Source organism: Trifolium pratense, linkage group LG7, assembly GCF_020283565.1.
Source record: "Trifolium pratense cultivar HEN17-A07 linkage group LG7, ARS_RC_1.1, whole genome shotgun sequence".
Lineage (NCBI taxonomy): Eukaryota > Viridiplantae > Streptophyta > Magnoliopsida > Fabales > Fabaceae > Trifolium > Trifolium pratense.
In genome coordinates this window covers 2,396,874-2,413,190 of record NC_060065.1, presented here as the reverse complement: position 1 = coordinate 2,413,190, position 16,317 = coordinate 2,396,874, and the positions used below count along the sequence as shown (strand labels likewise).

The 16,317-nt window shown below is 32.8% G+C and overlaps 3 protein-coding genes across 3 annotated transcripts; 2 read left to right on the top strand and 1 right to left on the bottom strand.

Moving 5' to 3' along the window:
* The first annotated feature begins 465 nt into the window (after positions 1-465).
* Positions 466-3,646, top strand: LOC123895705 (mannan endo-1,4-beta-mannosidase 7-like). The gene is made up of 5 exons (XM_045946187.1): positions 466-1,085; positions 1,481-1,675; positions 2,448-2,570; positions 2,789-2,982; positions 3,223-3,646. The coding sequence occupies exons 1-5, from the start codon at positions 768-770 to the stop codon at positions 3,632-3,634; spliced, it is 1,242 nt and encodes a 413-aa protein (XP_045802143.1). The 5' UTR covers positions 466-767; the 3' UTR covers positions 3,635-3,646.
* Positions 3,631-7,781, bottom strand: LOC123895704 (glucose-1-phosphate adenylyltransferase large subunit 1). The gene is made up of 14 exons (XM_045946186.1): positions 7,397-7,781; positions 7,197-7,322; positions 6,874-7,047; positions 6,694-6,786; positions 6,319-6,402; positions 6,155-6,210; positions 5,938-6,031; positions 5,640-5,825; positions 5,447-5,527; positions 4,907-4,993; positions 4,700-4,804; positions 4,408-4,514; positions 4,172-4,232; positions 3,631-4,059 (listed from the first exon to the last, which is right to left on the bottom strand). The coding sequence occupies exons 1-14, from the start codon at positions 7,631-7,633 to the stop codon at positions 3,958-3,960; spliced, it is 1,593 nt and encodes a 530-aa protein (XP_045802142.1). The 5' UTR covers positions 7,634-7,781; the 3' UTR covers positions 3,631-3,957.
* A 3,503-nt stretch (positions 7,782-11,284) lies between these two features.
* LOC123897807 (60S ribosome subunit biogenesis protein NIP7 homolog) lies at positions 11,285-12,117 on the top strand. The gene has a single exon (XM_045948595.1). It carries the CDS (start codon positions 11,355-11,357, stop codon positions 11,916-11,918), a length of 564 nt encoding a protein of 187 aa, XP_045804551.1. The 5' UTR covers positions 11,285-11,354; the 3' UTR covers positions 11,919-12,117.
* Positions 12,118-16,317: the final 4,200 nt, after the last annotated feature.

Genomic DNA, 16,317 nt, shown 5'->3' with positions numbered 1-16,317 from the left:
TTTGGTTTTCACCACCAGTATCCGATCTATTGGACCTTCTAATATAATTTGAGGTCAATTCTAATATCAAATGATTTCAATCATTTCCTGATCGAACCCACTTGAGTTGGTGCATTGGTATTGGCTTGGGACCTGAGAGTGTGCTCCTCTTGAGGTCTGAGGTTCGATTCTCTCTTGCGCCAATTTGGATGAGCTAATTTAGCTTCTTCAAAAAATCATTTCCTGATCGCAATTGCGAAAATTGAAATGATCCTCCCTACTTTCATTTCTTTTAAAAACAAAAGTCTAACTCAACCTAACTTATTTCTAAACATTGGACACAAAAATCCCAACTTTAGTATGTGGCAGTATAAGTATAAGGACAAACATGGGTGATAATTTTAAATTTAACCACCACACCTTTTTCAATGGTGCATATCATACGACCCAAATAAGTTAAAGTGATTCATATGGTTACCCACATGTGTGTACTCATAGGCCATAGACCACATCAATGCTTCCAACTTCAATGCTTGCTAGCTACTTGCTAGTTGCTATATACACCACCAGCTTAGGCCCAACCCTTCTTTTACTTGTTCAACCACCACGCCGGCAAGGCATTAACTTTTCATATGAAGTTTTCTAATCAATAAAATCCAATTAATAAGTACTATACACTTTACCTTGATTTATCAAAATGTACCATATATTAGTAGTATAAATAAATAAATTTGCTTCAACACAAGGCAGGGAAAAACAAAAGAGCAAAGAGACAAAACAGAATAATAATGAAACACAAATTCTCTCTAGTTTTCTTAGTTCTCAATGTGATCTTACTACTCAACGTAGAAGCAGCAGATGATGAGTTTATCAAAACAAAAGGAGTGCAGCTTATGCTGAATGGTAGCCCCTATTATGCTAATGGTTTTAATGCATATTGGTTAATGTATTTTGCTTCTGATCCTTCTCAGAGAAACAAAGTCTCATCAACGTTTCAAGAGGCTACAAATCATGGACAGAACATAGCTAGAACTTGGGCTTTCAGTGATGGTGGATATAAACCACTGCAATACTCTCCTGGATCATACAATGAGGAAATGTTTCAGGTTTATTAATTAATTAATTTCTCTTCAATCTTCATTTCCATTTTTTCAATTTTAAACTTATTTATGATTAGATATGATTTAGTTCAACTGAAATTTTAAATTTTGTTTTAGTTTTTGTACTCATTTTTCGGTCAAAATTATATTTGTCAAAAAAAATTTACAAAATTATGTGATTTTAGTTGTTAAAGAGGGACTAAAAACTTTTTCTTTATATATATATATATATATATATTTTGAAGGGATTACAAAATGAATATAATAACTAAAACTTTGATATAATTGTAACACTATAAAAACATATTTAACTCATTTATTTGTTATACTTGTATTATTGTAGTAAAATTATTCATTCCTCTGCTTGTTTACTCTGTCTTGTTGGATATTGAAAATAAAAGGGGTTGGACTTTGTACTAGCTGAAGCTAGAAAATATGGGATGAAGGTGATTTTGAGTTTGGTGAACAACTATGAGAATTTTGGAGGAAAGAAACAATATGTGGAATGGGCAAGGAGTCAAGGCCAGTCCATAAATTCTGAAGATGATTTCTTCACTAATTCTTTGGTAAAGGGTTACTATAAAAACCACATCAAGGTAAATTTTTAATACACTATGCTTATTTTCTTGTTGAGAGATGAAGAAAAAACGCATGTACTCAACAGTCTCTGAAGATATAGTTCAATAGTAAAGAATTAGGACGTTAAAAGAGTTAAGAAGGAGGTCTAAAATTCGATTTCTGACTATCGACATTTCTCCTTCTCCTCTAACAATATATACTAACAACTAACATTTACCTATAAAAAAACATGTACTCAATAGGATAGGATGGGTGAGAGAAAAAAAATAGTGAAGTGTTATAATTATTTACTATAAAATATGAGGTTTCTTACATTTCATTGAAATTGTTTTAAATAATTTAGAAGAGTGGGTAATGAGTCACAAAAAAGCATATATGGAAGAAAAATTCATGACATTAAACGACAAATTTTTGTCCCAAATGTTATGTTATTTTTATCTCTCCATGGTTGGTCACATATTTCATGGACCTCACTTCATCACTTATATTGTGGTTAAAATTACCCTGACATTAAAAATGTTCCTCTTTAAGAGCAAGAAGTTAATGTTTCCATGAAATATCTCAACCAACCAAAATCTGTTCTCACCTAATAGTTGTAATGGTCGACACATGTAGTTTGTCATACGAGAAAAAGAAAATCACATTTTTTTTCCTTGAATAGTTTAGAAAATAGAGTAAAACACATATTCTTTTTTTTTTTTTTTTGGTTACAAGTAAAACACATATTCTACTAATTAATAATAATATTGGAGTTTTTATGTGCATTATTATTACTATTACTATGTATAGACTGTGCTTACAAGACGTAACAGCTTGAGTGGAGTTGCTTACAAAGATGACCCTACAATAATGGCTTGGGAGCTTATGAATGAGATTCGATGCCCTTCAGATCACTCGGGAAATACGGTTCAGGTAAACTTTAACATTATGCATATTATCTAAATTTCTCGCTATTAAACTAAATTTAATGACTTTTAGACATTTTTTGAAAGGTATGCATGAGACACATAGTAGTAAATCTTAATTTTGACCTTTTGAGTAGTATTAATTAATTAGAAGGTAAAGTTAATTATTTAGCTAGTCTATGTTTTATGGTAGTGATGATTGTACTCCATCCATGTTTTGAACAGGTTTGGATTAGTGAGATGGCATCTTACTTGAAATCCATAGATGGAAACCATTTGCTTGAAGCTGGTTTGGAAGGTTTCTACGGACAGTCAAATAGAGACTCTAATCCCAACTTCCAAGTAGGAACCGATTTCATTGCAAACAACCAAATCCCCACCATCGATTTTGCAACACTACACTCTTACCCTGATCAATGGTTTGCATTTTTATTTCAATCTTTTTTCTAATCATTGGATTTTATTAATTATTTAAATCAGCTAAATGAGTGAAGATGTGGTGTTAGAGTCACTTGTAAAATTGCTCAATGCCTAGTGTGCCGATCTAATCCAGTGAAAGACTTTTTTCTCACACTTGATAGATCTCAACAAAATATAATGACGATATTGGTATTGGATTGTGATTTATAGTTTTGTTTTGTTCTACTTCCCATGAGCAGGCTTTCGAATAAAGGCTATGAAGACCAAATCTCTTTCTTACGTGGTTGGCTCAATGATCACATCCAAGATGCACAGAACATCCTTCACAAGCCACTTCTATTGGCAGAGTTTGGCATTTCCACTAAAAACTTAGGCAATAATAACTCAACACTGAGGGATCAGTTTTTCAATACTGTTTATTCAGCTATATATTCATCAGCAAGTGGCGGTGGAGCTGCTGTTGGTGGTTTATTTTGGCAACTTCTTGCAGAAGGAATGGATTCTTTCCGAGACGATTATGAGGTTATATTAGCTCAGAGCTCCTCAACAGCTACCTTGATTTCTCAAGAGTCTCAAAAACTAAGGCGAATTCGCAAGATGTACGCCAGACTCAAAAACATTGACAAATGGAACAAATCAAAGAGAAATTAGGTTATAAATACTATTTAGTCTTTTATAATCTTTATATTTAACGGTTTCTACAACTGCTGCAACGTGTAACAAGTGTAGGATATCTAAATTAAGAATTATTATCAGCATATAAGTAATGGCTGATAAACATAAGACATAGCTATCAATGATATTTATATTCAGAAATTCATTGATGATACATTTTTATTTGGAAAATTGGAAAATGACTTGTTACAAGCAAGCATTTCACCTACGTAAGTGTAAGCGAGTTTATGACTATTGAACTCACGATTTATGACTAAACTCTAGACTCTAGAGAGGTCCACCGGAAAATTTGGTGCGCTTCATATAACTGTTCCATCTTTAATTGTTGCATTCTTCAGTATAACGGTTATGCCCGACCTAATGTAAAATCCTTCCTTAGTTTTGTCTGCTTCATCAACACCCTGAGAAGTAAACATGTTTAAATAAGCAGAGAAGACCAGAAAAATGTAATACACCATTAGTTAAAATCTTGAAATGCAGTTAATGAAAGCAAGATTTTGAAACAGCACTTACATCAGCATTTGTAATGATCACATTTCTTCCAATTTTTGCATTCTTGTCGATTATACAATTCCTTAAAAATGTCCAGAATGAAATTATCAGAAATAAGAAAAGGATCTGTTACTTAATGTTGATATTATGACATGTACATTGGAAAGCATGGCTCAGCTCAGCTTGGATTGTTATTTTTTCTTCTAGCCTAGAATCCAGATAAGCGGGAATTTTGTATGAATCGAAATAGCTTTTACCTTATTTTGGTATTTTCTCCAACACCAACTGGGACATTTCCTTCTGCTAGCAGCGATGCAATTTCAGTCTCAGTTTGATAGTAATCAGCACCCATCATCATGGTATCCTAGATAGCAAAATCCATTAGAAGGCATATACCAAATATAAGATGAAAAAGATTCAAATCAATGAGCTAGAAGGGTAGAGTACAAACAAAGGTTCGTCTCATCATCTAATGTGCATCCCCAATGAAAGTAGTAGTATAAAACAAACAAAAAAAGGTTACAAATGCAGAAAAGTAAAAATGTATACCTGAAGCTCCACACCAGACTCTAAACGTGATCGTATTCCAACAATAGAATGTTGAACACTACACTCCCTCAAGAAGCAACCGTGAGAAATAATTGCATCCACAATCTATTGAAACCAATTAATCATTCTTAAAGTAATATCAACAACAGAAATCAATCAAGCACTTATATTTAGCACAAATTCCCCTGTAAAAGCTGGATGCAATACCTTGCATTTTTCTACTTTGGTGGGTGGTAAGAATCTCGGGGAAGTGAAGAAAGGTGTCTTTGGATCATAAAATTGAAATTTTGGAGGCTGCAAGTAATGCACAAATGATTAGTAAATTTGCTACACTTACTTATCCTTATGAGCAAAAACTTGCTCCAAAGCAAAATCATGTATACACTTTTTCTCGATTGCATTATCAAGCGTGTAGCTATCAGCATAAACATGGGTACTGGCGTACTGCAAAATTAAGGCTTGTAAATTTTGAAAGTTTCCCTAACTCTGCAGAAACTTGCATACTTTTCCTCATTTGTGAAGATTTCTATTTTTTTAAAATGGAAATATGACCAACTTTCGTTTCTAGAGTTTAAAAGTTCCAGCCAATCGCTTGTAGTTGAACTTCCAACCATGCAAAATCGTTTGAATCCAATTGATTGAATACCATTATAGTCAGTGAGCATGAGCATGACCTTGAGAAATATGAGCATGACCTTGAGAAATATGAACCTAAATAAAAATAAATTACAGAATAGTCAAACATACATTATCTGTTAGGGCCAAATTTGCATCAAAGAAGGACTTTATGGTTCCAATATCCTCCCAGTAGTCATTGAACAAAAATGCCTGAGAATGCAAATAGAAACAGAAACATGAAGTTAGTTACTGGTAAACCTAAAGAGATTATTTTCACTATTTGAACTTTAAACATAATAGCAGAAAGGATATTCCTTTTCACCTGGACATTGTGCCCGCTCACAGCAGATGGGATAATTTCAGATCCAAAGTCGTTGCATGTAGAACCGTTCAATCTTAGCAGTTCCAGTAAGGTCTCAGTTCTAAACACGTAGACACCCATGGACGCAATATAAGGATGTTCCTTTGCTTCTTGTGGAGATAACCCAAGAACCGTGGTATCAACACGCTGCAATTATTAGTGATGCATTAGCTAGGCAACAGCTGGATTAAGCTTACTAGCAATTATTCAGGTAAAAATGAATGTAAGAAGGCTCAGGCTTGAGAAACTGTTAATGCACCATTGCTTTTAAATCTGATCCCTTGGGCTTTTCGGCAAACTGTATAATCCGTCCCGTTCCGTCAATTTTCATCAACCCATAATCTGATGCTCGGCTACAAGACACGTAAAATGATATTATTGTTTGTAAAAGTTCCGCCTCTGGCAAATAAAGTGGTATGCCTTCAATGTAAAGATTGAATGAAACCATATCAGGCAGATATTTCATGTAGATATACCTGTCGTCCATGGGAAGACACGAAACTGTGATATCAGCATTTGTGTCGATATGTTTCTACAACGATATCCCCAATTCAAAATTACTGTTAGTATTAGAAAACAAATAACAGGGTACAAAATCCATTAGTTATAATCTTATATTAGAAATTATATAAAATTTCACCTGTACAAAATCCATATAGTTCATTCGGTAAAGATGATCACCAGAAAGTATCAATATATGCTCAACATTCTTGTTCTTAGCATCCTGTGTGACAATCGAGACGCATTAGCAATACTCATGAGAAAACCAGCATAAGTATTTTCAGCAAAAGAAATGCTAAATATTTCGAAAGTTTTTCTTCGCAAATTGCAAAAATGACAAATGTGTAATTGTTTTAACCAATAAGCAGATGGTTATAATCAGGTTTGGCAGAAATCACACATGATAAAAAAAAATAATGCAAATCACATTTAGTCTTGTGTTTCATGCCACATTGTTTTGTAGTAACAATTATCATTATCCTATCAGCAAATATGCAACATCACAATATTTTACCTCGAAAACCCATATAAATTGCCTCACAGCATCAGCTGTCCCTTGGAACCATTTCTTCCCGGCTTCTCCAGATGTTTGAGTTGCAGCCAATACCTATGTGTATGCAATTACAATCACCATCATCTTTCATTCTTGTTAGTAAAAATACTGATACTTTTAAACAATTAACAAGTAACTCACCTCCACAAAACCCTCCCCAAAAGTGGAAACATTTCCAAAATTGTAGGCGCGAGACAAGTGTCGGTTAAGAGAGAAAGAATTATACTGTGTTAAGATGAATATTTTTCTAATACCACTGTTGATGCAATTGCTCATAGGGACATCAATGAGTCTGTAACACCCTCCAATTGGAACCTGCAAAACAAAAAAAATCACCAAAATAGTAACAAAAAAATTTCATAATTGATAAGCATAATGCAATTGAAAATTGCAATCACTAGTACTAATTATAATCAACATTGAAACAGTTTATAGAAAGAAGAAAAAAGAATGATTTTTTTTACCGCAGGTTTGGCTCTTTTGCTAGTAAGAGGAAAAAGGCGAGTTCCAGCACCACCACCCAAAATGATTGAAGCAACACTTTTTGGGTCTGCTTTGGGAGTCTCAAAATAGGGTCCATCTTGAAAAGTCTAAAATCAAGAAAGATAAAGAAGTTCAAAATCAATAAAAAGTTAGTCTTTTTTATTTGAATTGAGTAGTTTACCTTGGACTTTTCATAATCGTTGATCTCTGGTGTAAGAACAGCACGTGCAACTCCATTTTTTGTAAGATTGATGTGAGTTTTGGGAGATTGAATGGTGAGAAATTTTGAGCTTAAACTTCCCTTAGTAGTTTCACCCAAGAACACAGTTTTTCTGATTCTTGTGACTCGTTCAGTGCTAATTTTGGTTAGATTTGTAGTGAGGGATGATGCATAAGTTGAAGCTATTGCAGAATCCATTTTGAAGAAGAAGAAGAAGAATGTTTGAGAAATGGTGGTGACTCACGAGAAGGTTGTTAAGACAAAGTCCTGTTTCTCAGTGGCTCTACAAATTTCTATGAGTGACTCACTCTGGAACACTTCACCCTTCCTTCTTTCACTTTGATGTGAGTTTTTATTTTTTACTATTACATATATATTTAAAAAAAAATCATAAAAATTTTCTTTTTAGGATTTGTTCAGTAAATTATTATTTCAGTTAGATTTAATTTTATTATATTTTAGGTTGATTTCTTATTTTTATATTTCACCTAGTTTAGTTATTTTTATATTTTAGGTAGATTTGTAATTTTTATTTAGTTAGGTTTGTTGTTTTTATTTTTACAATCTTTTAGAAGATTTGTTAATTTTATTTTTCACTCCTATTTAAACTAAATTATTATAGCCTTGAAGGCAACTTTTTGATTGAATAAAAATACGGAGATTTTTATCAAATTTGGTGGATTCCAAATTACTCCTTCTGGTGGATTCCGGAAGTCTAGTGGATTCTAGATTAGTTACTCTTTCTGGTGGATTCCGAAAATCTGGTGGATTCCAGAACTTTATCTGACAGGTTTTGCACTTGCAAACCTGTGTTCTATAATGGGATTAGCGTTTGTTTTTCCTTCACGCTTCCGTACTATAATAGTTTAGATGTGAAAAGTTATTTCTTTTTATGATTATTTTATACTAGTAAACATGATTAAAAGATCAAACCTCTAAGGGTGCGTTTGATCTGCTAAAAAATAAGGACTGAACAGGACAACTTTTGTTGTACTATGTTTGATTATAAAACCGTTTCTGGTACCGGACAAACTGAGGCCAAGGGACATGACAAAAATTGAAATTCTTGTCTCCCACGGAACCACGGGACAACTTTTTGTCCTCAGTACAAGTTTTCTAAAATACCAAAATAATCTTTTGTCCACCAAACATCGTATAACACAAAGTTTGTTCAATACCTTAAACGTTTGTCCTGTGCTGTTCTGTCTTATATTGTCTTGTACTGTTCTATTCAGTATTTATATTTTACAGATCAAATGGACTCTAATTCATTTGAGTGGTATTATTTGAGTTTCTTATCAATGATATGTTGGTTAAAAGTGATTTTCTCATATGGTGTTAAATTATGAAGGTAGTTCAGGTCTATAAAACAAATTATGAATGTACTTGATATATATGACATGATTGTACTCTTGACCTTTATTGTAAAAAAAAAATGATTGTACTTTTGAACTACTTTTTATGATTGATTAAGTAATGATTGACAATTACTTATAGATATTTGAGCATCTTCTTAACTATTTGGTTTTGGGTTTGACTTTAATTCCTGACAATGAACACATTGCTCTCATTATCTTTTCGTTTCAATATTCATTCAATAAATTTTATTACGTGAGTAATTAGTATCATCAACGGTATCAGACTCAGACCGCTTAATTTAATTTGAGAGTCAATTCTATCATCAAAGTGATTTTATCAGTGGTTGCACTTTTATTGTTTAGCATTCAATATTTACTTGCGTATTTCCTTACTAAGTTTTTTTTTGTTTGTTTGTTTTGGACTAAAAGTGGACCAATCAATTGTTGATACATTGTAGGATATATATTAAGTGCTTAAAAGGATAATATAAATGCATTATGTCTGGTTTGAATCCAAATGAAAACACCCAAATTAGTGCCAACAAACCTCAAATATTAAAAAAAAAAAAAACGTGATATGTTCTGCAAGGATTGGATTAAGTGAGAAAAACCTTAAATACGTCATAAGAGTGTTTTATTTTGTTTTTGTATATATGCGATGCGATGTTGTCGCTAACCCCGACGGTGGGAGATCTTTAAGGAGGTGATGTCCTTGTTTTGTTGTTGTCTAGTCTAGTAGACTACAATAGTAAGATTCAGCTTGTTCTACTTTAGAATGTGATACTTGATAATGACACACCGCGAGCACATGGGGTATACATCATACACAGAGCTTTCAGGGACAATAACATTAACAACAAACGGACGGTGCTGCGATGTAATCTAAGAGAGTTGTGATTTTAATCTGTTTTTGTAGAGTTGAGTTAAACCAACTTCGAATTTTAAGATATTTAGTACTATTTTCGGTGTTTTTTTATAAGAAACAGTCGAATTTTTAAATTAACTGAATAATTGATATAATTGATTCAATTATTCAATAAATTTAAAAATGAGTTACTTTTTATAAAACAGAACGGAGGGAATACTACCAAGTTCAAATGTCAAACATTTGCATGAGTTGTGCACTTGTGTAGAAAGGTTGTGTCTTTCTTGTCGTTGACATGAGTTACATTTTATAAGTCAATTTTATAAAGTTGGGCTAATCTCATTTTCATATTCTAAGATAAATTGTACTATTAAATTCAAATGTCAATTTAAATTCATACACAATACAGTGATATCTTGAATTAAAACTCGGATAAAGATATTCATCACAACAATTTTAGAGTTGTCACTTGAGTTGAGCATGAGTTAGGTCGAACAATGAACATGTCACTTCTTTTTGTATGAACTCTTATTTTTAGGCATACCTTGTGCTTAATTTGTTTTAATATATTTCTTTGATTTCTTTAAAAACAAAATGCAACTAATTATACTCTATTTAATGTTATAAATTTTAAAATACTTTCAATTAGTTTATATTCATTTTGAAAGGTGTTTTGGTTTGTTCAAATTATCGAATTCAAATAGGAGGAATACATAAATTAACCGGTGTTTGTACTCTTGATCAACGACCTGTTTTGATTTGGTTTTTACAGAGGCGTTGATCAATAATAACGGTTTCATTATTATCTTTTAATGGTGATGTGTGAAAATGTTATGTTGGTCAACGAGAGCTAATGAGCCATAATGATCGAAAACATTACGATTGGTCAAATGAATTTCTTTTTAGTTGCTTTATCAATTGTGGCACAAACCGAGACTTTCTTGTGGTGGGTGGTGAATCTACGACCTTCGAGTGCAAACAAGAGAGTTTAAGCTCGACTTCCTCATCTTTTATTCTTAGGGGGGAAATGTCAATGCTACATCTCAATTGAATTATCTAGACATAGATATTCAAAGCTAAGTTTTAATATAATATTTTTCTCTAATTTAATGTAATTTTTCCTTCTAATATTTGATGCAAATTTACCTTTCTATCGTAAGATACAATATATAGTTAATTATAATTTTGCTTCCCTAGAATTCAAAAACCCCTTATTCAACTTTCATAATCTAAAATAATCAATGGGTTTTAGAATTCTAGTGGATGTCTATGAAATTTTGGAAGGGACGGAGGAGAAATTTACTATATTATATAATATGTAGGTTGATGGTTTCTTTCCTCACCTCCTAAGTTTCTCTTTTCGCGCAAAATACGTAGAAAATTTTAAAAAATATCTTCTGAAGATTTTTTTTCAGTGTAAATTTTAAAATTTACACTTAAAAAAAAAAAGGAAAACGTTTTCTAAAAATTTTTGTCCGAAAAGAAAACATTTGGGGGTGGAAAGAGAAATCATCAACTCGGAGATGATTTCACTGGACTTAAAAAAATTGAGCCCAAACAAATCGTTAAACCCAGTCCAAAGTTTCTGCACAGCAATAAAAAAAACCAAATAAATAAAACAGAAAACCCCCAATTGCATAAACCCTAAAAAGAGACCGTAGCAACCAACAACGAAGAAACGAAGAAAAAAGCAAAGATGAGACCTTTGGACGAGACAGAAATGAGTGCAGTGATGGAAAAGCTATACAAATTCGTCGGAAACAACCTCAAAAACCTAATTGAAAATCCCTCACACGAAGGACCAGATTCAATTCCTGGTCGCTACTGTTTCCGTATGAACAAGAACAAAATCTACTACTGTAGTGAATCTCTCGTTAAACGAGCCACCAATATTGCTAGACCTAACCTTGTTTCACTCGGAACCTGTATCGGAAAATACACTCACGGTGGAAACTTCCATCTGACAGTTCAAGCATTGAATTTGCTAGCTGCAAATGCAAAACATAAGGTATGGCTTAAACCACAATCTGAGATGTCGTTTTTGTATGGTAATCATGTGTTGAAGAGTGCATTGGGTAGGATTACTGAAACCATTGCTGCTGGTGATGGGGTTGTTGTTTTTTCTATGTCTGATGTGCCTTTGGGTTTTGGGATAGCTGCTAAGTCTACACAGGATTGTAGGAAGTTGGATCCTAATGGGATTGTGGTGTTGCATCAGGGTGATATAGGTGAGTATTTGAGGATGGAGGATGAGCTTTGAAATGGTTTAAAGTTTGGGTTTTTATGAATTTTGATTTGTGGGTTATTGTTGTATTGGTAGATCTTTCTCTTTATGTAAGTGGGTCTTATGTTCTTAACATGGATCATTGTAAAATTGATTCTCAGTTATTTTGGAATGTTATGAAGTTTTGTTTTAATTTTAAGTATTATAATGACTATGGTTATTATATTTTCACTCATTCAATTGTGTTATTTACTAGTTGGTTACTTTTCTGTATATAATTTGTATGTACTCTTATTTTGTGGTAAGTTATTTTTGTTTCTGGAACTTATTATGTGGCTGCGAATCGGTGTAATGTTTATGGGTTAGGTAATTTATTAGTTTGCTGCATCAACTATGGTTTATGTATCTAGTTTAGTTAAATACTTGCAACTGTATAAATGTACCTTCTAATTAAAATTACGGTTTAGATGTGGCAATAAGTAAGTACATAAATCATTGTTTTAATCTGGAAGGCTAAAATGTATTTATCTGAACTGGAATAAGTAAACTTTAGGTGCTAGCGGTGAATCTTCTGTTTAAAAATAAAGATGTTTTATTCTCATTTCTTGTATGATATATTTTAGTATACATGTCTTCTTCTGATATTTTTCCTGCATTAATCAGACTATATAGATTTCTCAGTGCTTAGGTTTTACCTGTTATTTGTACTTTGTTTACTCAAACTAGGCCACTTTTAGGGTGCAAGACCAAAACATATCTTACTAAGAGCATCTCCAACCCTAAGATGAAATCGGGTTGCTTAACCCAGTTTTAGTAGGCTAGTTTTGTTATGTCATTTTTAAGAGATCTATTTAGATTTCACTCCAATACTAGTCTCCTAAAGTTGCTGTAAGTACTTGTTGCCTTGCTGGTCAGGCATAACTGAACTAACTGGTCTTGACAAAGAGGGTGTGATGCCCTGTTCGATGCAGATTCTGTTATGTACAAAAGTGACTATGACTATATATAGTTAAATGCATTCAGCTTCTATACGCCACTATACTACTCTGCAGTAGTATTCTATGAATTTCTTGTGTGGACTTAAACCACCAAGAGATGAAATTTGGCATAAACAGTTGCAGGGACCAAAGGCTGACCTGCAGTCTTGATGCTCTCTGAATTTTGCGGTGGCCATAAGAAGTCATTGTGCATAGAATCCTTATGACCACTCTGCTTTGAGATTCCAAAGGTTGAAAGAGGAATTGGCCGACTTTGTTTACATTGTAGGATATTTGTAGTCTAGTTAGGGTGGTATAGTGGATATCATTGGACCTAAAAATTTGAGGGTCGGAAACGTTGGTACTATGTTTACCAACTTTATCGTTATTAGTTGATGACCATATAAGAAGTGCCTTCAGCCTCTTCCATATGGCCATGTACCTAACATAATTTTACTATGCAAGAAAAAGTGCCCCGTTGGAAAACTGCTTAATCTCAACTACAAAAAATGATCAAGAGATCCCTTATCTTTTAGCTGTAAATTTTGCATTAAGTGTATAAGACTGTTAATGGCAGATGCTGAAGAATCTGACCAAAATTCTAAATTATGACATGGTTCAAATGAGTTTTAGTTCTTGTTAGACTAACTCGTCAACAGCGTTGATACCGAACCAAAACTCATTTTGAGTTATGCTATACTGATACCTCAACTCCAAGCTAAGGATATCCCATGATATAATCAAGATGTATCAATATCGGTCTTGGCTCATGAGTCAACCCAGCCTAGCTTGACTCAGTGATGGGTTGAGTTTGAGAACATTGACTGGTATTTTATCATGTTATTTTGGCCCTGCTCACTCAACTTTGTAGGGTAAGTTGTGTTTGAAAATGGTTGGCTCACTTAACTTTTATTTACTTTTTTTAAACTTTTTTTATAATATTTAAGGGAAAATGCTAACTAGTGCCCCCGGGGCACTAGTTAAGGATACTAATTATAGTAAAATTACATTGAAACTTGTGTAGTCAATATTTGTAAAGTATAAAAAGTGTCATTTCCAATGCAAAAATTGTTTTTTTTTGTATCCTTAACTAGTGCCCCAGGGGCACTAGTTAGCATGACCCATATTTAAGTGATCAAACTCAGTAAAAGGAACTCACTTAAATAGTGAACAAGGGTTAGTTGACTAACATTTTCATCAACCTATGGTCAGGTAGCCTTAGTTATCCGAGTTTATTCACTTTGATACCTCTAGTTTAATATGACAATCATCATATTGTACATTTTTACACTTTGGCCTTTTGTATTCATTTTTTTAAAAATGTTTTAATTAATTTGTAAACTGTTTAATCAACATAATCACAAATTATACATTTTCATATCAATAATGAATTTTCCGGTAAGGGATTTGGACCCGTAAGAAAGTGGTTATGAGTTTGATCTCTGACTCAATTAGAATATCATTTCAAATAATATTCTAATAAAAATATGAAAATTTCACAAAAGAAAATCCAAAAAATATATAATACTATTTGATTTTGTTCTGTTTTCGGATTTTTTGGATCGTTTTAGATATAAACCCCTATAATATGTGGAAATTTCTTTCCGTGCCTACCACAAGTACTCGTATGCTCTTCGAATTTTACAAAATACATCGTTCGCTACTTAAATTGCGAACTCAGTTCGTACCTTAAGTAGCGGACGACAATTTTTTTAATTTCAACTCCAACGTTTGCACATATCACGCCCCTATAAAAATATTTCAGAATAACACAGTTCGTGTACTTAAAGTGAGAACTCACCGAACCTTATAGAAAACTAACTCTTTTGTCCCCTCACCCCTCCCTCACCTCTCCGATGAAAATATTTTGAATGAAATACGGTATGAGTGAGCGATTGAAAAATGATAAAAGATGTTTCAATTTATGGAATTCTACATGGGCGTGAAGAAAGAGTTCACATTTTAATTTGCAAATAGTATTTCATTCAAAATATTTTCATGGGGATGAGAGAATGGTGAGGAGCACACAAAAAATTAGATTTTTGCAAGGTTCACTTGCGAATTGAGTTTGCAATTTAAATAACAAACCTTTTTTTTTTAGATTTTATATTTCTATATACTCGCTACTTAATCTCGGAAGAAGATAAAATTAGAAAGATAAGCGCGCGAGAAAAACAGAAACAAAAGGCGTGAAAGGAAATTTTAATAATGCATATACATGTAAAATGGGCAAATTAATCCACAGCTAATCAATTGTGCTTTTTAATATGTTTGAATAGCCATGCCCAAAAGAATTCCATATGATGTTTTCTCTATAGGCCTTCCATGTATTTTTTATACCCAAAATATTCCAATTTTGCCCTTGCTAAAAATTTCGTTCGCAGAAACCGAAGTTTTTTCTAGTTCAAATTCAGGCAAAATTCGGTTAACAAGAACTGAATTTTTTTTTTAAGGCAAAAAAAATTCGGTTCGTAGCAACCGAAGTTTTTATTAAAGGACAAAAAAGTAAAATTTAGGAGGAAAGAACCACGGGAGCCTAAAGAGAAAACATTAGTACACATGTCACGTAGTAGTGTGGTGTATGGGGAATTCAATGCATTTCTCTCTTCTTTAAACTAATTTCACGAGCCCAATTTTCATGGGTTTCATGCACCCAATTCAAGTTTCGTTTCCGTTATTCCGTGAGTGGTTAGTTGTAAGACGCAACTTCAAAAATGTAAGGTTCTCCAATGGCCAATCCATCAACCTTTCTCATTTTGTTCTTTCCGTTATGTTTCTTTTTGTGAATTCATGCTAACTTGACATGTCATTTTGGATAATTTCACATTCCTGGTGACTGAATATGAGCTTTTACTTTTAGCTTTTTGGGTTCTCCTTTTTCATGACTTCAATAATTCGTTACTCTTTTTCTCCACTTCTGGTTTGGATTTAGTAACGAGTTTCTTCTCTCTATTTTTGCTTTCTCATCAACTTTATTCATAATAATAATAAACGGGGTTTCTTAAGACAAAAGGTATGCTTACCCTGGTGGAGAATTAGATGTATATCATAATTTAGACCAAAATAGTAAACAAATATATAGTTTTTTTTTTTTTGGTTAAAGATGATTTAATTAACCAAAGTTCTAACACTTTTAAAATTAACAATAGATTATTATGTCTTTTTGAACAATGATAATAATATCAACATGACGTGACACCTTTTACTCACAGTCTATAAGAAGTTTTAATTTGTTTATTTTTCTTTTGAAATTTCCACTTTCATCTCATCCCATGTTAGAGTAATTTCTTGCACGTAGGACTTTTTCATTAACGACGTGACAACATTCTGAATATCCATGTCACAAAAATAAAAATTCATGTAACCACTGCCACGTAACATGAGCAAGCTACCCCAAAATGGGGTGAAGGTTGAAAATTCAGAAAAAATGACATCGATAATTCAAAGAATCAAATTTT